Raw genomic sequence first — 24,869 nt, forward strand, 5'->3', positions numbered from 1 at the left:
GGGAAACTCTATAATCATACCTGAATTATGCCCTCAACCAACCCATGCAAAAAAACAAAACAAAAAAAAACACACACTAGCAGTTCTCCCAATGACCTGGAACTGATGTAATCTCTTTATCACAAGACCCTTACTTGACATACCCACACCTGAAGCCCTTATAAACAGAGGAACACTGACATCCCCTAAACTCCACTGAAGATATTACTTAGCCTGGAAATGAAAAATTCAGAAACCAACCCACAGGCTTAGAGAATGAACCCTCACCCTCATACCTGAATTATGTTGTCTTCTGCAACTTCATAGAGAAGTTCATCATGCAATTGGAGTATGAAGAATCCTCCATGTTTGGGATGCATAATCTCCCTCTTTTTCATCCTCTGTGATTTTCCTAGAAGAATAAACACTGCATATTTAAACATTAAAAGAACAGCTTCAAAGGACATTGAAGTTATAAAGCTGTCATTATTGCTACATGAATAAATATTCATGTAGCAATAATGCCTTCCAAAGGAAACAAGTGCTTAGTGAAAAAAAACCTGAAATAATTGGGAAGTAGAAGTCACCAGGAGAGTTTGTTAAGCCAATAGATTCAACAAAGCTACATTCATATTAAAAAATGAATATAGAAGCCTTTCTGTAAAGAAATAACTGTTTTGTTCTAACCTGCATTACGCAGGACGTGCTTAGAGTGACATACATTATTTTGGCATTACATTTTAGCAAAACATTGATATCTGAGAATGCTAGAATTAAAAAAAACACAGAATGATGAGGGAGCTGAACACCAGGTATATTTTCCTGCCTCTAAAATACTTAAGCAAATGCTGCACAGCTGTTGTGATATTTTGCAGTGTTATACTGGACTTAGCAGAGGAAAGGCTGGTTCAGGAAGATCCATCAGCTGCCATGTCACTCTTCCCAAGTTCCTTTCTGATTTTTCCTGATCTATGGCATTCAATTCTGATGCGCACTTCAAAGAACTTGGCTAGGCAAACGAACTGTGTCCAACTATGATCACCTTCCTGAAAAAGCCATTGTATTTTGCCTAATGATGTCAATGCCGAGTGCTTTCCAACTTTCTAATTTCGATTTATTTTTTCCGTTACAACAAGGGTGTCAAACTGGCGGCCCACAGGCTGGATGCATCATGCACAGGCCACGCCCACCCCAGCTCTGCAAAGGGAAAAAACGTTATGAATTGCCACAAGGGCAACATGACATCGTGAGTTTGATACCCGTGCCTTACAATTTCTGATTGAATTCAGAATTCAGGAAATAGAAAAGCCAAGGGTCTGATTTTCCTGCTCTTTTGAAAATTAATAAAAGGGGAGAATGCTTATAGCAATAGCACTTAGACTTATATACTGCTTCACAGTGCTTTACAGCCCTCTGTAAGCGGTTTAGAGAGTCAGCATATTGCCTTCAACAACCTGGGTCCTCATTTTACCAACCTCAGAAGGATGGGAGGCTGAGTCAACCTTGAGCCTGATGAGATTCAATCTGCCAAACTGCTGGCAGCCAGTGATCAGCAGAAGTAGCCTGCAGTATTGCACTCTAACCACTGCGCCACCGTGGTCCTATTATATTATAACTGTAAATTAATTTCATTATGAAATTAAAAATAAATGTAACACTTTACAATAATAATTTGAATTCATTCTTTATTGTACTATATTTTTATACCAGAACCAGTATTATAGATTTATTTTGTTACTAACTCAGTGTTTTTATATTACATTTTATTCTTTTTTGGTCCTGTTTGATGGATTTGTAAAGAATTTGTACAGAATTTAGAACAGAGCTAATTTTTATTTAATTTAGGCACATTGTTTAACCCTTGGTTTTTATTTTTCTATTAACCCAGTGTTGAGTACCGTATTTTCATAAACTGTTTAAATCAGAAGGGCAATTTCATTACTTTCAATGCCTGTGTAAAGAATGTAGGCAAACTTTCTGCATCTATATAATCAGGAATATTATTAAGGATAACATGCAGATGCGGGATACAAGGAATCCTGGAATACACCTCTTATTTCTCTTGTACTTTTCTTACGAAGCCTGAAGTTTATGCAGATGGTTCTTACTGACGTTAAAAATGTAAGAAGAGGGAATATTCTAAAAGATGAATATCTTCCTCTCCTGCATAAACAGAAAAAATAATATTTTCTTTTCTTGACTAAAAATTACTTTTCATTTTGTTACATGTCTGATGAAAGGCAGAGACAGATATTAGACCTGCCTCTTTCCCCAGAAGTTATGGCATAAGTCAGATGATGAGAGAGAGGGGCTATTGGCAGAGCCCATCCCTCACTGTCTCTGAATTCTGAGTGAACATGGAGGGAGGACATCATTTAAGGTCCCGTGAATCAAATGTGTCAGCCTGGTGACCCAGGGTTTTCCCCAAATCCTACCTGTTAAAAGTTTTGACATCCTAATGCTGTTGTCTAAAAAGTAATAGAAGACTTGACTATTTTACTTTCTTGAAACAGCCTTAGAATATTATCCTTACTTGACTACATTTTTCATATATGTGATTGTAATTGAGCATGATTTTAACTGATACAGAACCCAAGAAAGGCCCCTCACCATATTGAAACATCTGCTAGGAATATTGAGTGTTCTGAGGCGGGCTAAAAGCAAATCCTAGTCAGGTATATATATGGCAAAAGCTCTGAAAAAGGAGCAAACATTTTATGTCCTTCTTATATGAAAGTAGGTGTTTCCCATAGTTTTAAAATTTATAACATTTGATACTAAATATAAAAACAGAGGAAGAAAAAAAACTGACCTGGCAATATTTTGGGGAATGAGCTCTCCAAATGTCCAAAAGATTTTACTGTTGAAGGTAAAGCTTCCAGCTGTGTCTGAATATTCACTGTGGCTGCCTTGACAATATCTGCGGCAGAGCCCTGGATAACTGTGTTTACAGCTTGCCTCTCTGCCTAAAGTTCATGAAAATCAAAGTGCAGAAGTGCAAACAAATTAACTGCTATAAATAGGCAACAGAATCTATATTTAACTGAGAATGTTAATTTTTTTCTTGGAACTTTCTCTCTCTTTCTCTGTGTGTGAGTGTCTTTCTTTATAACAACAGCCTGAAATAATAATTGAGTTCCTGCAGCATTTCTGTGCTCTATAGTACAGATGAAAACAGACAAATCTAAAGAAGTCTGAGTACAAGTATAATAAGCAAGCAAGCAAACAAATAAATAATTATTATAATAAGGATGGAATCTTAAAACTAAAAAAGAGAAAGAAAAACAATGGAGAAATAGTTTTGCAGAAATAGTTTGAAATAATGATTTGCCAGTTAAAAGAATAGTTCTGTAGTAAAGCAACACAACTAAACTCCTCTTTGTGGTACTTTTACTTGAGAGACATGTAAGCATGCAATTTAATACATTTTAGGATATGAGGGTTTTTTTTAAAAAAAAAATTGTGAGCTCATCATATTAAAGGAAATTCAAATCAATACATACAGTTGGCATTAAAATCCATACATTTGGGTTGATATAATTTTAAAACTTAAAGTTGGGAAGTTGTTTTTTTAAAGTATGAATCAAAAACAAAGAATGCCACTAATTCGTTTGTTAAACTGAGCAAGAAATAGAATGAAATATATTAGAATCAGAAGCCTGCACTGATTTTGAATAAAAAACAGGTGGCTCACAATTTTTAATTAGAAGACCCTCCTTCAGCATATATGAATTAGGCAACTGACATATCTAGGATTGCTCTTCTTTCCAAGACAATGCAAAGCCACCAGGTTTTTCATTCTGGTGTGTATATGCTTCATTTTGAAGGGGATGCACTGAAATAAATAACAAGGCTGAGTACTTTAAACAAGGGGAGTTACTTCTACATCTCTGGAAGAATGAGAGCTGAGAATTACTATTGATAAGCCTGGACTTCACTGAAATCAATGTGAGCTGCAAGGAAGGTACAAAATAGTTCATCAAGATTTGGATCCTAAGTGGTTAGAAATGGTTTATGTTGCTGCAATTTGATGACAGGTCAACAGGGAGAAGAAATTAGAACTACAACAGACATTGCTTGAAAATTAATGGTAAGATCACACGTAAGTATCCAGAGAACAAGAACAGTACCACTACAGCATGGGTGTATGCGTTTTATTTCCTTAAAGAGATGCAGCGATTTAACAAAATGTTTCTCACTATACCTGAGCCTTCTTGTAAGGATTTGTTTCCTTAATTGCTGGAAGGTATCTACGCCTTCCCATGATTGTCTGCACAAACCCATCCTGAGTACACTTCTTCACTGTCTCTTTCAGGAATTTCTGAATACCTACAAAAACATGAAATAATATTATCTCATTTCTGGTGTCAGCTATCAGTTCATCATATGAATCCCTGGTTGAGTCCACACATATGGTGCTAATTTTTACTAACAATATCATTAATTAGTTATAATTATAAATATCATTTACTAGCAATATAATTTTACTAACAATTCCTTATCTTACCAACTGTTATTCAACACTCAGACTTCATAGATCTAAGGAATGTATTACATTACACTGCTTCATACTTGTCTTACAGGTTATTGTTGTTGTTGTTGTTATTATTAGAGAAAGGGCACTATCGCACTCTTATTGTTTCCATGTGCTGATCTTTAAAAAAAACCCACTATTGTTTTCGAGGCCACTGTCTCCCAAACATGGGAAACAATTCTCTGTCAAGAGGAAGGAGGCAAGAGGAGTTTCTAGTGGAGGAATAGCCTGACCAGAAGTTTTCTAGAGTTACATTTCAACAGAAAAAATTAAATGTGCTGCATTTATACACACACAGAGCTATTAATAAAGAAACTCATGGCCTACACTCTGTAATATAGTGAGAACAAATGGTTCCAGAGCTGATTCCAAACTGCCATAAAGATCTGAATCTGTTGATATATCTCAAATTTCCAATAATTGTTTATGGAATAGCAGCAGCGATAACTTGTTTTCCCCAGAAATGTAGAAAGTTAACCAAAACAGATCTCCCTTCAGAACTCTTCCATACAAAGTGTCCTATTGTTGCATACATAAAAGAATTTCAGGCTGAGGGATTTCCCCCCCTCCCCCCGCTCCCCAAAAGATATCAAGCCCTTATGCTTCCACTACCTAGGAAATCTGTGAACTAGACAGTTTGAAGTTTCACAATGCAGTTTTATTTAAAACACTTTCAGATTCTCATTCTCTGTCTAACATGCAAATACACACAAATATCAGGAAAGACAGCTTCATCAATCTAATACATTTAGATACAGCTTCATCAATCTATATAGTCTATCTTGCTGCATCACTTACCAATGGTTTAAGTGATGCAGCAAGTGAAGACTACTTGTCCATGAATAACATTGAACTATCGCTGCATTTAGTAAACTATTGAACAAGGATGCCAAGAAGAATAGATCACAGGCAAACTTTACCTGGATATCTGGATTTGAAGGACTCAATGAAGCACAAAGCATCAGTTTCTTGAACACCCATCTGCTCCCCTAAGGATTTAGCTCCAATTCCATAGATTATTCCATAGCAAATCTAGAAAAATGATAACTTTCTAATTTACTAGTGAATAACCAACAAGATTCAAGAATAAGACATTTTACTGGCACAAAACTGCTATTTCATTTGAAATATTAGATTTTACTTGCTGAGCAATAGTTTGTTCAGCTTTGTAATTTTAAGGGCACTATACAATGAATTATAGGGACATGGTGGCTAAGACGCTGAGTTTGTTGATCAAAAGGTCGGCAGTTCAGCAGTTCGAATTCCTAGTGCCAGGGTGATCTCCTGTTACTTGTCTCAGCTTCTGCCAACCTAGCAGTTCGAAAGCACATACAAAATGCAAGTAGAAAAATAGGGACCACCTTTGATGGGAAGGCAACAGTGTTCCGAGCGCCTTTGGCATTTAGTCTGCTGCAACAAAGATTCAGGGCCCCCTCACTTTGCACCAGCAGTGCAGTGCAAAGCTCCAGCCACCCCAATTACTTGGCACAAAGATGCAGGGCCTTGGGAAGCTGAAGCAGCAAAGCCAAAGTGCCCCAGGAAGTTCCAGCCACTCCACTAGCACAGGGCAAAGCCACAGCAATACCTCAGCAAATCCCAGCAGTATGGTGCAAAGCCGCAGACCCCAGGAAAGCCTAGTGCCCCAACCCAGTTCTAGCCACAGTTGCACTCCACCACCTCAGTTGACCTTTGCTGTCGTCTGAACTGCACCCAGCTTGACCCTATGCAAGGCAGCTGCCGACCATTCCAGGCCTTCTTCTTCAGGCCACATGAATTGTTCTCCAAATCGTGCAAGACCTTCTTGCCATGCTTCAGAAGGCCTCAGAAGCCTTCTAAAACATTGTGAGAAGGCTGTGTACAATTTGGAAAAAGCCAGGTGTGGCCTTCTCTGAGGCTTTGTTTGACCTCTTCTTTAGCTCCAATTCTGCCAGTGCTGCCACTTCTGCTGTGTGGGGTGGCTCGGCCAGGGTCAGGTGTGTGTGTGTGCAGATGGCAAGCTCCATTGGTGCAAATGGCAGACATGCACGCCCTCCACTTGTGCAAATGGAGCTTCATGTGTGAGCGGAGGATGCTTGAGCTCATGCGGAAAGCTCCACTTGCGTGAGCTGCATGCACTTGCATAAGCAGTGAGCATGTGTGCTTGTGAAGCTCCACTCACGTCAGTGGATGGCATTTGAGTGGAGGGTGCTTGTACTCGTATGTGAAGCTCAACGTGAATGGAGTTTTGCACACAAGTGCCCTCTGCATGCACGAATGGGGTTTCACACATGAGCACAAGGTCCACCTCTCACGTGAGTGGACCTTCATACATATGTGATTGCCCACTGCTCCCATGGCCCAGTAGTGGGACACAGTCCTGGGGTTGGGGACCCTTGGGGTAGCCAAAAGGTCAGAAATTGAGGAGAAGGGAATTGAGAGGAATTGAATGCTCCTGCGGTTATAAGAGCAGGTGAGTTGCCACACATCCAAATTTTGATCATGTGACAGTGGGGGCATTACAATCTCAGTCATAAGTCCCTTATTCATTGCCACCGTAACTTTGAATGGTCGCTGAATAAATAATAGCCAAGGATTATCTGCATTAGGAATTGGGATTATCTGCATTGGGATAGGTTTCCTAGATTTCCTAAATATGATCTTGAAAAATATTACAGATCAACCCAGTAATAAAATACAATAGTGGTGTTCTAGTTAATGAAATACACTCCCAGCTTACTGGCCAAAGTAAAAAGTCTATTTCGCAGCTCTATTTTGTAGTAAAGCTGTTTTTTAATTACATTAAATATTAAATGAAATACCATGATGTTTAATTTTCAATTATGATATTCTTAATTTTCAGCTTACTAGAAATTTCATATATACCAAACATGACACAAAATTTATATTATATACCTGATTAAGTATTAGATATTTAATCATGGGCATAGAGAAAGATAAAAAAAAATGTTTAACTAAATTGATATCTTAGGAAAGATGTACATTTTCAAAACTACCTGCTTAGCTTGTTGCCTTAAATCGTTCCCAACATCTTCGGGGTTAACCTTCTTCCACTCAGCTGCAATGCTTCTAAAGACATCGACATTGTTACCAAAGGCCCGGAGCAGCCGATCATCAGAACAAAAATGTGCAAGGATTCTTAACTCAAGCTGAGAGTAATCAGCAGCCAAGATCAAGCCACCTATGATTAATCATGCAAAATAATTTCGAAATTAACTGATTTCCTTGAAATCATAAATAAGGGCTTCTTTCTCTCCCTTATTAATCTTTCAGTGAAAGATACATGGATACTTCAGTTTTAACAGGTTTATCCCTTGATGCAGTTGATAGTTGATATATCGTAATAATCCCATAAAATACAATTCAGAAAAGGCTAAATATCATATATTTACATCCCACCCCCCAAATGAAGTCTCTGTGGACATACAGAAAAAGCTAAATTCCTTCTCTTCCTCAACAGTGTTTTATATAGAGCAGGGGTCTCCAACCTTGGTCCCTTTAAGACTTGTGGACTTCAACTCCCAGAGTCCCTCAGCTTGCAAAGCTGGCTGAGGGACTCTGGGAGTTGAAGTCCACAAGTTTTAAAGGGACCAAGGTTGGAGACCCCTGATGTAGAGGATGGTAAAGAAGAAACATTTGAAGTCTGCCTTTTTCCTTTTCCTTTTTCCTTTTCTTATACACGTAAATGTACATTTTCTTATTCATAGATAATCATACGTATTCTCTCTAAATAAAACACAAAAATAAAACATTTTAATTGCATTTGGAGTTGCTCTTCTACCCTTTCTTTTTCTTTTTCTGACTTTTTCCAAAGTATGACAGTTGTTTATGTATAGGCATCCTAAGTAAGGAAAATACCAAATACATAAATCTTTTAAAAGCCTCTACATGTGCTGATTTGGAGCTAGAAAGTCATACATGTTACTCATTCATCTATCTACAATTGAAAGAAAGATTTACTTTGTATAACAAAAATCATGGTTTTGAAGCTGCTAAAAATAAATTTGAAATGTTACTCTATAGTAATGATGAACATCTTATAGCCAAAGTTTATAAAAGGTTGCTACAATTAAACCTAGAAATTGAATATGTTAAACACTGTCTGATTCAGTGAGCAAGATGTTTTGGTTATACTATATAACTAGAGCAATGGAAAAATATGTGAGTTAAAGCAGGGTCCCCAACCTTTGGGGCATGGCTTATTTGGAACTGGGCCATGCAAGAAGTGGGCAAGCGTGCAGTTCCGCTTGTGTGAAGGGTGGTTGCACACACAAGCAGGCAAAGCTCCATTTCTGTGAGTGGAAGATGGTTGTGACCACCACTCATATAGAATCATTCCCTCTCCCCCACAGGCCCCACCTTTCAAGTTGGAAAGGTTGGGGACTGCTGGGTCAAAATTGAATGTAATTCATATTGAATTATAATCTTAAAGAGAATTTCTATAAAATGATGTACTGGTGGTATTTAATGCCAGCTAAATCAGCAAATATGTATAAGGGTGTTTCAAATAGTTGTTGGAAATGGAAGTGTAAGAAGAGTACTTTTTATGATATATGGTGGGCATGTGACAATGCAAAGAAATATTGGGTAGAAATCCATGTTTTAATTCAGAAAATTTTAAAATTGGACTTACGATGGAAACTGGATTTTTTCATTTTGGACTATTAGATAAAGATATGGGGAAAAAATTAGAACGTTGTTGCTACACATGTTGATAGCGGCAAAAATTTTATACATCCAGAAATGGAAAGACGCGTCCACTCCCACAATGGAAGAATGGATTGAAATGGAAATAGAGAAGTTGACTGCGCTAATTGGAACGAACTTCCCCCTGGCTCTGGAACGAACTTCCCCCTGGCCTGCGTCAAGTGCCTGATCTTCAGACCTTCCGTCGTGAGCTCAAAACATATTTATTTATTAAAGCGGGACTGGCATAATTAGTGTTGAATTTTAATTGGGTATTCTTAATATTTTTAAATTTTTAAATCTAAATTTTAATAATCAGCCTTTAAAATTTGCTCTTTTTAAATGTTGTTTTAAATTGTATATATTTTGTTTTTATTCTGGCTGTACACCGCCCTGAGTCCTTCGGGAGAAGGGCGGTATAAAAATTTAATAAAATAAATAAATAAATAAATAATTAGGGACAAGAAAAAAATAGTTCTGTTGTAACTTGGAAACCATTTTTGGACTTTCTGTGTGAAACAGAAAAAATAAAATGTTGACTTTGGGCTTTGACAGTTAAGTGGTTATTGCTATAGAAATGGCTAATAGTTACTATTTGGTATAACTAAAAAGCTGATATTATACCTTCATTATGTATCTTTCTGGACCAGAAAAGTCACTGCTTTTTGTTTTTTATTTCTCCTCCCCTTATTTTTATTCCCTTCCAGTTCCTTTGCTTTCCCTTTTTTCCATTGTCTTTATTTTTATTTGTATTTTATACTAAGAATTCTTTTTAGTAAATATATATTTCAAAAAAGGCCCCTACATGTGTCCAAAATAATCCAAAATTTTATATTGTGAAACATCAACATGTGGCAGAGGCACTAATATATTAAATATATAATAATAAAATGTCATTAATAATATAATGTTCATGTATTATTGGTAGTTTTTATAGTGAACTATTGATAGTATTATTTAGAGTACAAAAATTTTATTGGGTGAATTGATCCTTAGAAGATGGATAAACAACACCAACACTATTTGCAGGTAAAAGATAATGAATGGTGAAGTTCCTGAAAAACTTATCACCCTGTTTCTGAAAAAAAAAATGGCTTTCCACATGATTCAGAGTTACAATAAGACCTTAGTGACTGTTGTGTACAGCCCATGTTTTGATTATATTATGATTAGATTTTTATCTTGCTTTTTGAATATTTATAATTCAAGGAGGCAAACATATCTAATCTTCCTGCCTCCTCCACAAGAGCATGACTTGCCCAAACTCACACAGCCAATTTTCTTGTCTACGGAAGGCCTTGAACATTTTTAATAAAAAGAACGGGCATCTATTGTATAGAAAAATACTTGATGGGATTTCTGTTGTGGAATGCTAAGCATTAAAATTTTATTAAAATCATGGACAAATCAATCATTTTTTAACGAATGTACAAAAACAAAACAAATTATGTTTCTTCTTTTCTAATGTTGAAGGGCTGTTAAAGACTGACAGAGAGGGAAAGTTTTCAAGGAAGACAAGATGTGTTTGAAAATAATACGTAAATTAATCTGAATGGAACAGAAAGAGGTTCAGTGATTCAAGCAGATGGCAGTTGCTGTTGTTAACCAAATCCTGCATGGTCATTAAGTGCAATGAAGTCAAAACAATTTTAAGGCATTACCTGGAAATGGTACAAAGGCATGTCTCATGCTAACAGAAAATAGTATTTTCTTCCTGTTTGCTATTTCTTCAGTTAGAATTTTAGATTCACATGGTAACACAGAATGTTTTCCACATCTATAAAATATTTTAAATTAAAACATAGCTTATTATTTATTTCTATATGATTCAACAAGTAAATTAATATGTGTGGTAAATAAATGCAAAATATACTTGCTGATTACTGTCATTAACATTCAAATCAGCGGTGGCAAATATTTTCCGTTTATTTATTTATTTATCTTTCATATTTTTATACCGCCCTTCTCCGAAGACTCAGGGCGGTGTACAGCAAAGGTAAAAACATAGATATCAAAAAGTTTAAAATACAGTAACAAATTAAAAATCTAATTCAATATGCTGAAAAAATTTAAAAATTTAGTAAGTAAAAATTAATAAAATATATTAAACCCCTTAAAACCCCCATAAAACCCTCAATTAAAACTATATTATTTAGGCCAGTCCTGCTTGATGAAAAAAGAAGGTTTTGAGCTCATGCTTAAAGGTCCGAAGATCAGGGAGTAGACGCAGCCCCACAGGTAGTTAATTCCACAGGGGCGGAGCTCCCACAGAGAACGCTCTTCCCCTGGGGGTCGCCAGCCGACATTTTCTGGCAGATGGCACCCTGAGGAGGCCCTCTCTGTGGGAACGCACAGGTCGAAGGGAGGTTACGGGCGGCAGAAGGCGGTCCCGTAAATATCCCGGTCCCATGCCATGGAGCGCTTTAAAGGTGATAACCAGAACCTTGAATCGCACCCGGAAGACCACCGGCAACCAATGCAGCCTACGCAGGAGAGGTGTTACATGGGAGCTACGAGAAGCTCCCTCAATCCCCCGCACGGCCGCATTCTGTACCAGTTGGAGCCTCCGGGTGCTCTTCAAGGGGAGCCCCATGAAGAGAGCATTGCAGTAATCCAGACGGGAGGTAACGAGGGCATGAGTAACTGTGCATAATGAGTCCCGATTCAGGAAAGGGCGCAATTGGCGAATCAGGCGGACCTGATAAAAAGCTCCCCTGGCGACGGCCGTCAGATGGTCATCTAAGGACAGCCGTGCATCCAGGAGAACGCCTAAATTGCGCACCGATTCCCTGGGGGCCAACAATTCGCCTCCCATAGTCAAAGATGGAGTTAATTGACTGTGCCGGGACGCCGGTATCCACAGCCACTCCGTCTTGGATGAGTTGAGTCGGAGTCTGTTCGTCCCTATCCAGACCCGAACGGCCTCAAGGCACCGGGTCATCACATCAACAGCTTTGTTGGGGTGGTTCGGGGTGGAAATGTACAGCTGAGTATCATCAGCGTACAGTTGACAACTCACCCCGAAACCACGGATGATCTCCCCCAGCGGCTTCATGTAGATGTTGAACAGGAGAGGCGAGAGGATCGACCCCTGCGGAACCCCACAAGTGAGCTGCCTAGCGGTCGACCTCTGCCCCCCTGTCAATACCGTCTGCGAACGGTCGGAAAGGTAGGAGGCGAACCACCGAAAAACGGTGCCCCCCACTCCCAAACCCTCTAACCGTCGCAGCAAGATACCATGGTCGATGGTATCAAAAGCCGCTGACAGATCCAGCAGGACAAGGACAGAGGAACAACCCCTGTCCCGTGCTCTCCAGAGATCATCAACCAACGCGACCAAAGCCGTCTCCGTGCTATACCCAGGTCTGAAGCCGGACTGGCACGGGTCCAGATAGACAGTTTCCTCCAGGTACTGGGGAAGTTGCCATGCCACCACACTCTCAACAACCTTCGCTACAAAGCGAAGGTTGGAGACAGGACGATAATTAGCCAAAATAGCCGGGTCCAGGGAAGGCTTCTTAAGGAGGGGCCTCATCACCGCCTCTTTCAAGGCAGTTGGGAAGACTCCCTCCATCAAGGAAGCCCTAATAATACTCTGGAGCCAGCCTCGTGTCACCTCCTGAGTGGCCAGCACCAGCCAGGAGGGACACGGGTCCAATAAACATGTGGTAGCATTCAACCTCCCCAGTATCCTGTCCATGTCTTCGGGAGTCACAGAGTTGAACTTTGCCCAAATAATATTCTCAAGACCTGCCTCCGTCGTCCCGTCTGAATCTACCCAATCAGCGTCCAGCCCATCTCGGATCTGAGCGATTTTATCGTGCAGATACCTTCCAAATTCCTCAGCACGTCCCTGCAAGGAGTCCTCCCAAGCCCCCTGAAAAAGTAGGGAGAGGGTCACCCTAAACAAGGCGGCTGGGCGGTTATCTGCCGATGCGATAAGAGTGGAAAAGTATTCCTGCTTCGCCACCCCTATCGCCACTAGGTAGGCCTGAATATGTGACTGTACTAGTGTTCAGTCAGATTCGGAACTACTGGCCCTCCAGGCACTCTCTAGGCATCTTTTCCGGCGCTTCATCTCTCTCAGCTCCTCGGAAAACCAAGGAGCTGGTCGAGCGCAGCGCCGGGTCAGAGGCCGCAAAGGCATGACGCGGTCCAAAGCTCCTGCCGCCGCCCTTTCCCAGGCAGCAACAAGTTCTTCGGCCGAGCCGTGGGCTAGATCCTCAGGGATTGGCCCAAACTCCGTCAGGAACCCAATAGGGTCCATCAGGCGCCTGGGACGGAACCACCGAACTGGCTCCATCTCCCTGCGGTGCGGGTTTGCGGTTCGAAAGTCCAGCGAAAAAGCAAATGATCCGTCCATGGCAAGGGAGTAATGACTAAATCCCCCACTTCCAGATCATTCAGCCACTGTCCCGAGACAAAAATCAGATCCAGCGAGTGTCCCCCAGTGTGTGTGGGCCCATTCACTAACTGGGTCAGGTCCAGGCTGCCATGGAGGCCATGAACTCCCGAGCTGTGGACGATGTCTCGCCTACCGACGGCAAGTTGAAATCCCCCATGACCATAAGCCTGGGAGTATCAACTGCCGACTCGGCTATCACATCGAGCAGCTCAGGCAGGGCTGTTGTCACGTGGCAGGGAGCCAGGTACGTGATCAACAAGCCCACCTGTACCCTTGGCCCCACCGCACAAAGAGAGACTCACATCCGGCTGTCTGCGGGACAGTGACCTTCCTCGGCTCCAGACTCTCGTTTATAATAACCGCTACCCCGCCACCCCTGCCTTGAGGCCTCTGCTGATGAAATGCTCGGAAACCCGGTGGACACATGGCAACCCCCCCTTCTGTGCCCAACCAGGTCTCCTTGGAGTTTGGCTCCAAGGGAAGTTTGTCTTCCCTTGGAGCCACAGCCCTATGGAGCATATTGCATCATTTCTCTGGATAGTTGAAATAGAAATTTTCTTTGGTTTTGAGGAGATTTAAGGGATCAAATAAATGCCTCCCCAAATTTAGAGGGATTTTTAAAGGAACTATAAATGGGTTTATTAGCCAGGGCTTTCCTCAAACTCTCTGATTTTCAGGGGGAGGGGAGCATCCAAAATAGAGGTAAGCAAATAGTACTTCCTAGCCTTCTTTCTTGGCTCATGAAGTCACAACCTTAGCTGGAGGGTTGGTGTCATCAGAGCTCTTTTCCTGAAGCTTCCCTTCCCAGAGGCCCTTATCTACTGGGCTTCTGTCACACACTTAACTGATTTCCAGTCCATTCAGATCGATCTGAATTTCAACCAACATTTAGTTTTCCCCTCTTCTGTATCCCTAGTGACTAAACTGGTGAAAAGGCAGTCAAGAACATTTACTCTCAGGCTCTTCACACTACCAGCATTTTCGGATTTCTGGCTCTCACTAGCACTGCTGCTCCAATGGTAGCAGATCACTGCTAATCCAGAAAATATCTTTTTTTCTAGATTATAGAAACCATATTTCATATTGTATTAGTTAGTTACATATTATATTAGTCAATCAAATCAATCCATCTTTTAGTCTAAGGGTTGATGGTCTTAAAAGTGGAAATATTTCTACATCTTTTGATCTACTATTCATCAATATATCTTCTCACAATACTAATTCTAGCTGTTTTCAGCTCCTTTAGACAAATTGCTTTCTCAGCTGTATTTCTGGGTGAGGTTCTAATAAAAAGGTGAGATATAAGTGTAGAAAGCACAATCAATACATGCAAGCAGAATATGTTTCTAATATCATAGTAAGTCTGATAACTCATATCTTTCCAGAAATGTGACCCCCAAAATCTAAGAACTGAAATTAAAATTTAAAGATGTAGAAATAATGTATTATATTTTTACCTGCTTCTTAAAATACGGTGTTGTTTTTGAAAAGGTGGGCTCTCTTCAACCATTGTTGGCATTTCAATCTCAAAGTCTTTCGGTACATTCTGTATATTGGGTTCTCTGAAGCTTATGCGACCTACAAACATAGAGCAAAGATAAATGTAGGCTTGGAAGATGAAAGATGGCGTCATGGTTATGTCAGACATAGAAACATAAAAAAGTGAGTTTGTGATGGATATATGGATTGCAGGCTTGCATGGCACCAGTTAAAACTGTGAGGGCAAGAGGTGATAAATTTTGTATTTTAAAACTTTTATATGCTTATTTTAGAGACCGTTCAACATTTTATGCATTTTCAAACATTTCTTGCCTCAAAATTACAGGAAACCATGCTATCAGTCTTCAGCAACTAAAGAGGGGGTGGGGTGCATAGTCCATGAATAGTTGTTAAATTTGCTAAGATAATCACTTGCTACCTGTAGCACTTTGAAATTGAGAAACAGGGTAGATTCTTTCCATTCCTAGCACAGGGTTGAAACGTTTTTCCCTTTGTAGTGGAAATATCACTTTGGTTATTGCATTAGTGATCCTTCTCCATTCTAAAATCAGGCCAGGTAAAGGGTGCAATTTCTTCAATTTTTCTAAAACATCCTATAGAAATAAATAAGAAGTTAAACCAATTAAATGTTTTTCTGTTTACAAGATTATTTGAAGATTTCACTACCATTTACTTGGGACAATCATTAGAATACTATCTTTCTAAATTACCAGATAACTTGAGGAAATACATATTCTTTATTTGTACTGAATATACCTACCAGTCAAGATTGAGGTTTTATCATTTTATTTATTGCTAAGTAATAAAAATGCCTTTTCTTAATTAGCAAATGGTAAAATAAATTATACTTTTCTCTCATGGAGGATCTATGCCCTGTGCAGAATGCTTTGACACTTTGTCAGTCTGTTCACTGAGGGATCTTTCAATATATTCTACAAATATAATAAATCTTTTCCGTATTATATGTCTCTCTTTTGCAAGCCAAGTATAGGAAATACCAACGGAACTGGCAAGTCTCTTAGTAGTTATGTGAAATGCTTACTAAAAAAAAATTCATGTAACGGGAACAGTCCACTGATAAATTAAACTTGGGGATAATGATAGGAAAGTGAGAAAAGCATTAATGATTGAGAATATTTACACGTAAGACACCTGAATTTTAAAGTAAAGGATGAATGAAGCTATTTATTTGTTTATTTATAAATCAAGCACTTTATAAATAAATAAATAAATAATGAATGAATGAATGAATGTTATTGGCCGCCCATCTTACCAGAAGGTATCTTTGGGTGGCTTACAGTTACATAAAATTCTAGATCATGAAAAGTTAAAAACAAACATTAAAGCCAAAAATACATGGGGGAGGGCAGGGGCAGTGTTGAGATCTATTTACTCAATCAACCATCTCCATCACGCTAATTCTCCACTGGGGCCCCAAGCCAAATGGCAGAGCCACGTCTTTACAAAATGATAGGAGGATATTACTGTAATCCACTAGAATTTAAATAGGCAATTGGATTGCTTATAGAAATGAGCTCTTAAGGATTGTTCTTCTGTTACGAAACAGAATTCCTCCACATGATTTTGAAGAACCCGATCTTGCAAGAATTCTGGCTGATGAATCATAATATAAGTTATAAATTATTAACAAAGCAGAAATATAGTTCCTCTTTTGGGGTAAAATGGTCATTCCACAAAGTTAAATCACATAAAAACTATACCTTTGTTGTACTGAACTGTTTACTCAGCCTGGCACGATTTGTATTTGTTGTTGCTTTTCTAGTACAACCCAACACTTTCTTGCTTCTTTGCATTTTTAGTTCTCCGTCTGATGGCAACTTTTGCTCCAGAAATAATACCTGAAAGAGAACACAGCATCATGCAATTGCATCTTATCTTAATGCTCAACACAACTGTTCAAAAAATATTTATATCTTATCCCTCAATGAGCAGAAAACAGAATGCCTAATACTTTATCCTCCAGTTTTAATATCCTCTTTAAAAACTTCTGAGTAGACTAGATGGCTTTCTGCTCTGTCCAAAATCATCCAGTATGCTCTTGAACATTCAGAACTCTTCTTAGTCCCAGTCCAGCACTTCACCAGCTCTTTAAACATTTTCAAGTTTAAACAGATTATCATCACTGAAATGCAGAGAAATATAATACAAAAAATAATGATGAGTTGCTTTTTTAATTTTTACTAAAAGTTCTTGTTATGCATTATTGTAAATCTCTTTTAGTTCTACAATATACAATGCTAAAACAGACTAAGATGAATCTCTTTACTTTAGGTTAGCTTTGGGAAGGGGTCCATGTAAGCGTCCCACAAGATCATGATTTTAGACTACTTTGGCACAACAATAAGTACTTTATAAAAGACTGGAAACCATTTAAAATGAACTGGTGATTTCTGGATTTGCTGACTAAAAGCAGTTGAATATTCAACTAAGGTGTACAATATTGTTTGTAACTGCTGTAAAGAAGATCGAAGCTGCTTCTTTTTTTTTCTCACTGTATCTTTTTTTTCTTTGTTCTCTTTCTATTTTTCTTTTACGTATTTGTGCTATGAAAATATTTAAGCTATTTGGGGAAGTTGTAAAGAATAGAAATTGAGTGATTTGCCTCCCAAGGCTTCCCACTATCGTTTAAATTTCTCCAAAACTGGGCTAAAAAAATTCCAGCACACACACACTTCTAGGAGATATCAGAATGTCACCTGATGTCCTTCCACAGCCCTTCAAAAATCAAGAGACAGAATTACAATTGTTTTAAGCTAATATTGAGATCTTGCATCAAGAATTTTACGGAACTGACAGTTTTAAACGTATTTTAGAGGACTTTTAACTTTAATAATTAAGTTTCAGGCTTTAAATGATGTTTAAATGAACTGCATCACTGTATTTAAAACGCAGAATATGAATGTAAAAGAATAAGAGAAAAAATAGTTCAGATAGCAAAAAGCATTTTGGAAAGACTCTGGCACCAGACCAAAATTATGGCTGGGTTAACTTACAAAATAAAACACCAAGTTTTATGGTTATGACAGTAAAACAGAGCAATGAAATAAATCAGCAAATGACAAATGTGCTCTGTGGTGGCAGATATACTAATTGAGACAACATGAAATGGGTGCCTACATCAAGGTAAACCGAAGATGCTTCTGATTCCTGTCCCCCTCCCCCAAGAATATACAGTTGAATTTGTTTTTAAAAATTATCAAATTTGTAGTCAAACCATATCATTGAAGGCAACTCTGAGCAGCAAACAACAATCAGATAAAAACAACAAACATTTCTGAATGATGCTTACTAGATTCATTATTTACATATTCATCTAGGATTACATACTGTAAATGAATGAACTGAAGAATGAATAGAAGAGAATATTAATAGCTCAGGGTTGAACTGTGAAGTTCTTAGTGCTCTCTGAGCTTCATTGTTTGCTTGAAGATATTTCATTACTTAACTAGGTAACATCAGTGCAAATGTGTGTAGAATTGAACGAATTGTTCTAATCAGAATGCTCACATTTTTTTAACGATATAGTCCAGTGATGGCAAACCTTTTCAGCATCGAGTGCCCAAACTAGAACGCCAGCTGGTCTTCGGGTTTCCGGCACTCTGGCACACTCGAAGACCAGCTGGCCGGCGCGCATCCGCATGCTGGAAATCAGAAGTGCAGCCGGCGATGGCATGCATGCCAACAGACAGCGCTCTGTGTGCCACCTCTGGCACGCATACCATAGGTTCACCATCATGGATATAGTCTATGTAATGAATTAATGGGCACAAAGAATACCAGCAATAGTCAATAAATTTGGGGTCAAGAAATTAAGCTTATAATTATAAGAAATTACAAGCTATTGGAAGCATTTCATGAACTGTTTTATTAAAAAGTTGTTACAAACTGTGATTTCAGGCAAAATTTATTGTACTTTAGTCACTACAGTACAAATTTATTGTATTTTAGACACTACAAGACCGATAGAAAAATGTGAGCAAACATTTAAAAAATAATTTTAAAACTAACATTGAGACATTTTTTTTTAGAAGCAATTAGAATTTTACTGGTTGAACAGAGGCAACAAACTTCTTTCTATCAAAATTTCATTGATGATGTCTGGAGCAAAACATAATTTGTTCATGTAAGTTCATCACAATACCTCAGCAACATCATCAGGACAGGTCAAGGAGAAACTGTGACCTGCCAGCTGGTATATCCGATTCTCAATCTCATTCAATTTTGCTTCCATAACATGTTTCTGGGCTTCACATTCTACTGTGCTAAAACCTATTCCATTAAGTTCCAGCAAAGCCAAGCAATACTGATTCGGCATCTCCACTTTATGAAAAATACCTATAATAATGACAAAAGAAGCAAAACACAATTTTAGTTACATTCTGCAAAATATATTATATTAGCATTTTAGAACATTTGAATGAAAGCTGCTACTTGCTTCTATTTTTGTGCTGCCCCTTCATCACCCATCACCCCCTCAATCATGTATTTTGCAGAGCATATGTACAATGCAGAATTCCAAAGAATGGAATGCTAACACATTATTACAATCTCAGAAAAAATAAGTAATCAGGAAATAAACTAGAAAGTTAAAAGCTAATTAATAAATAACAAGGTCTACATCTACACTGACCATAAAGAACAATTGGCTTTAACTGCTATGTCACCCAATTCATTTTTTTTATTTTCTGTTGGTGCTTATAGGGTTCTGATGCTTCAAAATCAAAAACATAATTGTCTGAAACCTTTAGGATAGCAAAACACAACGTTGTGACACAACAGTCTACAATTATTTTTAAGTTCAGGCTGAATTTTAATCATTTAATGCCTTTTGTTAAATGATAGTGTCAATCTATAGCCTTTTTACCTTGCAAGTTATCCTTATGCAGTATAATATGGAGTTTTTCTATGATATGAAAGATAAGAACAGATTCTACAGATGCCCTGTAACGTCCAGACTGATCTGTACTGGTACTGAGACCCAGGCTCTGATTTCCCTGAGCTGCTCCAATTTTGTCTAGCAAGAATAAGTCCTGAGGAAGAAAATTGGCAACCATATTGTGAAAGGAATCTTCTTTTGATTCAGGGTCCATTAACCAGCATGCCACCTAGAGTAAGAAAAGAATATTCAACATTCACAAGGTAATATGGAAAAAGCACATTTCTCACAAAAATGCAATACAGACAAGATTTGCAAAAATGCAAATATGTTGTTGACATATCTATATCCCACTTCAGAAGTCAGATTTATAGGATTATTGATACCAAGAATTCAATATTAGACGCATGAGTTCCAATGGTCACTCTGTTTTAGTTCTTTGCACTTAGCAACTATTCTGTGCTAATACCATAGACCACAGTATTCATCTTTTCAATAATGTTTATTTATGTGTTAATGGTTTAATGAAGGTGCCAATATGAGTGGCTATATTGCTGATGCCTGTTAATTGTGTGAAGTACCTAAATAGTATCTGAACATCATATTGCTAGGTTTGTGTAGTAGGGAAGTAGGCGGATATATTCTGGTGATGATGGGTTGAAGGAGGTACAATACAAGGCACAAAGCTGTTACAGGGGAAGAAAAATTGACAGTTTAGTGCCAATCTCCACCTCCATCCTAGTAGCCTCACACCTACACCCTGTGATGGGCTTATCTGGTAAACATCAAGTCTGTTTCCAATAAGACTATGCAAGTCCATGATCTGCTGGAGATGAACATGAAGAATGGACATGCATTAGTATGACCTAGATGGATGAGGGAGGGATATCCCATCTCAAGAGACTTGCTTCCTATGGTGCAGATCAATCCCAAGTCTCAAAGCCAGGGCTGGGGAAGCACCGGGATGTACTGACTCTTGCCTGTGAGAAAGAGTTCTGGTTTTGAGGAGGTAGGGCATGAATGTCTTTATATCAGGCCATGTAGATATGTTTGGAGTGCTCTTGTGTACTAGCTGTTCTGCTGAATCACTATACAAGCTAACTGGCTTTATCTCAAGACTAGTGTTGGAGCATCAGCCTGTTCATATTAATGATTTCAATATCCAGGTCTTTGTAAGTGGCAAGGGAATTCATGGCTTTCAGAGTGATTGACCCAAGTACTCCTGAGTCTGACATGTGTAGGCAGTCAATGCTTGACCTCTAACCCTTGGAGTAGTTATGAATCACCTGGATATGGACAATACTTCTCTTAGCTTATTACTATGGACAAATCACTTTCAGATCCAGGTGATCCCACTTGTGATTTCTAAACCTAATGGTCAAGGTATTCTACATTAGGCATCTGATGAATCTGCATGGCTTCTTGCAGATGCTTGGAGATTTTTCCAGCAATATTGAGTAGCTACTGGCAATGAAAGGTAAATCGGTTACTGAACATTACTGCTCCTAAATGGCTTCTCTGTGGTTAACTTTGGATGGTTCCCTGATTCACAAAAAAACTCTGGAAGATGAAGCAACTGAAGAAACACTTGGAGCACAGTGAAGGCAAAGGAAAATTGAATCTGAGTGAACATGGGCACAACCTCATACCTACACTGTGATAATCACAAAGATGAGACATCATTACTTCGTGTCCTGTATAGTACATAGTCCTGTATAGGAGTACTTGGGGCGCCTGCGAGGTGCCCCCGCCTCGCAGGAATGGCCCGCCGCACTATCAAGGGCCGGCCTCAATGACGGGTCTTGGGACCCACAGAGGTGGCATGCGAAAAAAAAGAGCCTTTGGGGGTTTTTAGATAGGGTTTTTTTAAGGGGAGGGAGGGTTAGGGCGGGCGTTGGGGGTAGCCCGTCGGGTGGGGAGCCAGTCCTTGCGCGTGCTCGTGACGGTTTTTTAACGGGTTCGGAGGTTAGGGGGGAAGATTGCGTTCCTGTTGGTGAGGGTGGTCTGATTTGCACGGTAAGTGGGAGGGGCAGATATGGCGGAAGGGGGATCATATCGTCCTAGGGGGCGCTCGATGTTTGCAGGCGATCGCGCGCCCGATCCTCGCCCTTTTCCGTTCCCGGATGGTCAAGACCCTCAGAGCCTGGGCCTTGGCTGATGTTATGCAACGACGGTCCGTAGTCAATAAGGCCCCTAATATACGATCTTATTCAGGGGCGCCACGGACCTTATAGGCGTTACGGAAACCTGGCTGGGCACGGAAGGGTGTGCCTTGTTGAGATGTGCCCGCGGGTTTCCGTGCATTCCATCAGCCGAGGGCTCAGGGTAGGTGGGGAGTGGCGGTTGTGATTAGAGAGTCTAGAGCCGAGGAGACCACTGTACCTCAGATTGCGGTGTGAATCCCTCTTTGTGAGATGGGGCCATAGGTGTCAGATGGGTTTGCTGATCACGTACCTGGCTCCTTGCTGCGTGTCAGCTGCCTTGCCCGAGCTCCTGGAGGTGCTGGCTGGAGTGGCAGTTGGGACCCCCAGACTTTTAGTCATGGGGATTTTAACTGCCATCTTCCGGCTCGTCATCAACGGCAGCTCGGGAGTTCATGGCTTCCATGACGGCCTTGGATCTGACCCAAGTAGTTGATGGCCCTACTCACATCGGGGGTGGCACTCTGGACCTGGTTTTTGTCTCTGGTCAGTGGTTGAGAGATCTGGACTTAAAGGAAATAGTCATTGAACCTTTGTCATGGTCAGATCACTCTCTTCTTCGCCTGGCCTTTCTGACCGCCATCCCCCACCGCAGGGAGACGGAGCCGATACGTTGGTCCCGTCCCAGGCGCCTGATGGACCCGGAGGGGTTCCGGACGGAGCTTGGGCCATTTCCTGACGGTCTGGCTCACGGCTCGGCTGAGGAACTTGTTGCGGCCTGGGAACGGGCCGCGGCGGGGGCCTTAGACCGTGTCGTGCCTTTGCGACCTCTGACCCGGCGCAGGTCCCAACCGCCCTTGGTTCTCCGAGGAGTTGAGAGGATGAAGCGCCGGAGAAGACGCCTAGAGAGTTCTTGGAGGTCTAGCCGCTCGAGGCTGATCGGACACTAGTGAAGTCCTATACTAGGGCTTACCTAGTGGCAATGAGGAAGCGAGGCGTAGCTATGCCTCCTCCTCATTGCATCGGCAGATAACCGCCCAGCCGCCCTGTTTCGGTGACTCGCTCCCTCTTACATCAGGGGAGCGGGATGACCCGCTGCAGGGACGTGCTGAGGAGTTTAACGGTTATCTATACGATAAAATCGTTCAGCTCGGGAGGCCTAGACCAAGATTGCAGTGACGTGGTGAGACGGCTGAGGGTGGTCTTGGGGACATTTTATGGGATGAGTTTGACCCTGTCGCCCCGAGGACATGGACAGGTTGCTGGGGAGGTTGAATGCCACCACATGTTTATTGGACCTGCCCTCCTGGCTGGTACTGGCCACTCAGGAGGTGACACGAGGCTGGCTCCAGGCTATTACGATTGCTTCCTTGGTGGAGGGAGTCTTTCCGACCGCCTTGAAAGAGGCGGTGGTGAGACCCTCCTCAAGAAGCCTTCCTGACCCGCTGTTTTAGGTAATTATCGTCCGGTCTCCAACCTTCCCTTCGTGGCGAAGGTTGTAGAGAGTATGGTGGCATATCAGTTTCCCTTGCACCTGGATGAAACTGTCTATCTAGACCTGCTCCAGTCTGGCTTCCGCCCGGTTACAGCACTGAGACGGCTTTGGTCGCGTTGGTGGATGATCTCTGGAGGGCCAGGGATAGAGGATGCTCCTCTGCCCTGGTCCTATTAGACCTCTCAGCGGCTTTTGATACCATCGACCATGGTATCCTGCTGCGCCGGTTGGAGGGATTGGGAGTGGGAGGCACCGTTTATCGGTGGTTCTCCTCCTATCTCTCCGATCGGTCGCAGACGGTGTTGACAGGGGGGCAGAGGTCGGCTCCGAGACACCTCACTTGTGGGGTGCCGCAGGGGTCGATCCTCTCGCCCCTTCTGTTCAACATCTATATGAAGCCGCTGGGTGAGATCATCAGTGGCTTCGGTGTGAGGTACCAGCTGTACGCTGATGACACCCAGCTGTACTTTTCCACCCCGGGCCACCCCAATGAAGCTGTTGAAGTGCTGTCCCGGTGTTTGGAAGCCGTACGGGTCTGGATGGGGAGAAACAGGCTCAGGCTCAATCCCTCCAAGACAGAGTGGCTGTGGATGCCGGCATCTCGGTACAGTCAGCTGAGTCCTCGGCTGACTGTCGGGGGCGAGTCATTGGCCCCGATGGAACGGGTGCGCAACCTGGGCGTCCTCCTGGATGAACGGCTGTCTCTTGAAGATCACTTGACGGCCGTCTCCAGGAGAGCTTTTTACCAGGTTCGCCTGGTGCGCCAGTTGCGCCCCTTTCTAGACCGGGATGCCCTGTGCACGGTCACTCACGCCCTCGTGACGTCTCGCCTGGATTACTGCAATGCTCTCTACATGGGGCTCCCCTTGAAGGGCATCCGGAGGCTTCAGTTAGTCCAGAATGCAGCTGCGGGTGATAGAGGAGCCCTCGTGGCTCCCGTGTGACACCTATCCTGCGCAGACTGCACTGGCTGCCTGTGGCCTTCCGGTGCGCTTCAAGGTTTTGGTGAACATCTTCAAAGCGCCCATGGCATAGGGCCGGGTTACTTACGGGACCGCCTACTGCTACCGGATACCTCTCACCGACCCGTGCGCTCTCACAGAGAGGGACTCCTCAGGGTGCCGTCAGCGAGACAGTGTCGTCTGGCGACACCCAGGGGGAGGGCCTTCTCTGTGGGGCTCCCACCTTCTGGGACGAACTCCCCAGGACTTCGTCAACTTCCGGACCTCCGAACC

General features: G+C 41.2%; 1 protein-coding gene across 2 annotated transcripts in view; it reads right to left on the minus strand.

The window, feature by feature from the left end:
* POLQ (DNA polymerase theta) overlaps window positions 1-24,869 on the minus strand; it is a 72,661-nt gene that overhangs the window by 3,735 nt on the left and 44,057 nt on the right. For both annotated transcript variants that reach the window (XM_058171215.1, XM_058171216.1), the window contains 11 exons: window positions 19,987-20,227; window positions 19,264-19,457; window positions 16,823-16,960; window positions 15,520-15,694; window positions 15,059-15,179; window positions 10,858-10,973; window positions 7,507-7,691; window positions 5,434-5,545; window positions 4,184-4,308; window positions 2,792-2,945; window positions 276-391 (listed from right to left, as the gene is read on the minus strand). In XM_058171215.1, the coding sequence (XP_058027198.1) occupies window positions 276-391; window positions 2,792-2,945; window positions 4,184-4,308; window positions 5,434-5,545; window positions 7,507-7,691; window positions 10,858-10,973; window positions 15,059-15,179; window positions 15,520-15,694; window positions 16,823-16,960; window positions 19,264-19,457; window positions 19,987-20,227 (1,677 nt within the window). The remainder of the gene's footprint in view (window positions 1-275; window positions 392-2,791; window positions 2,946-4,183; window positions 4,309-5,433; window positions 5,546-7,506; window positions 7,692-10,857; window positions 10,974-15,058; window positions 15,180-15,519; window positions 15,695-16,822; window positions 16,961-19,263; window positions 19,458-19,986; window positions 20,228-24,869) is intronic.

This window comes from Ahaetulla prasina, chromosome 2, assembly GCF_028640845.1.
Source record: "Ahaetulla prasina isolate Xishuangbanna chromosome 2, ASM2864084v1, whole genome shotgun sequence".
Taxonomy (NCBI): Eukaryota; Metazoa; Chordata; class Lepidosauria; order Squamata; family Colubridae; genus Ahaetulla; species Ahaetulla prasina.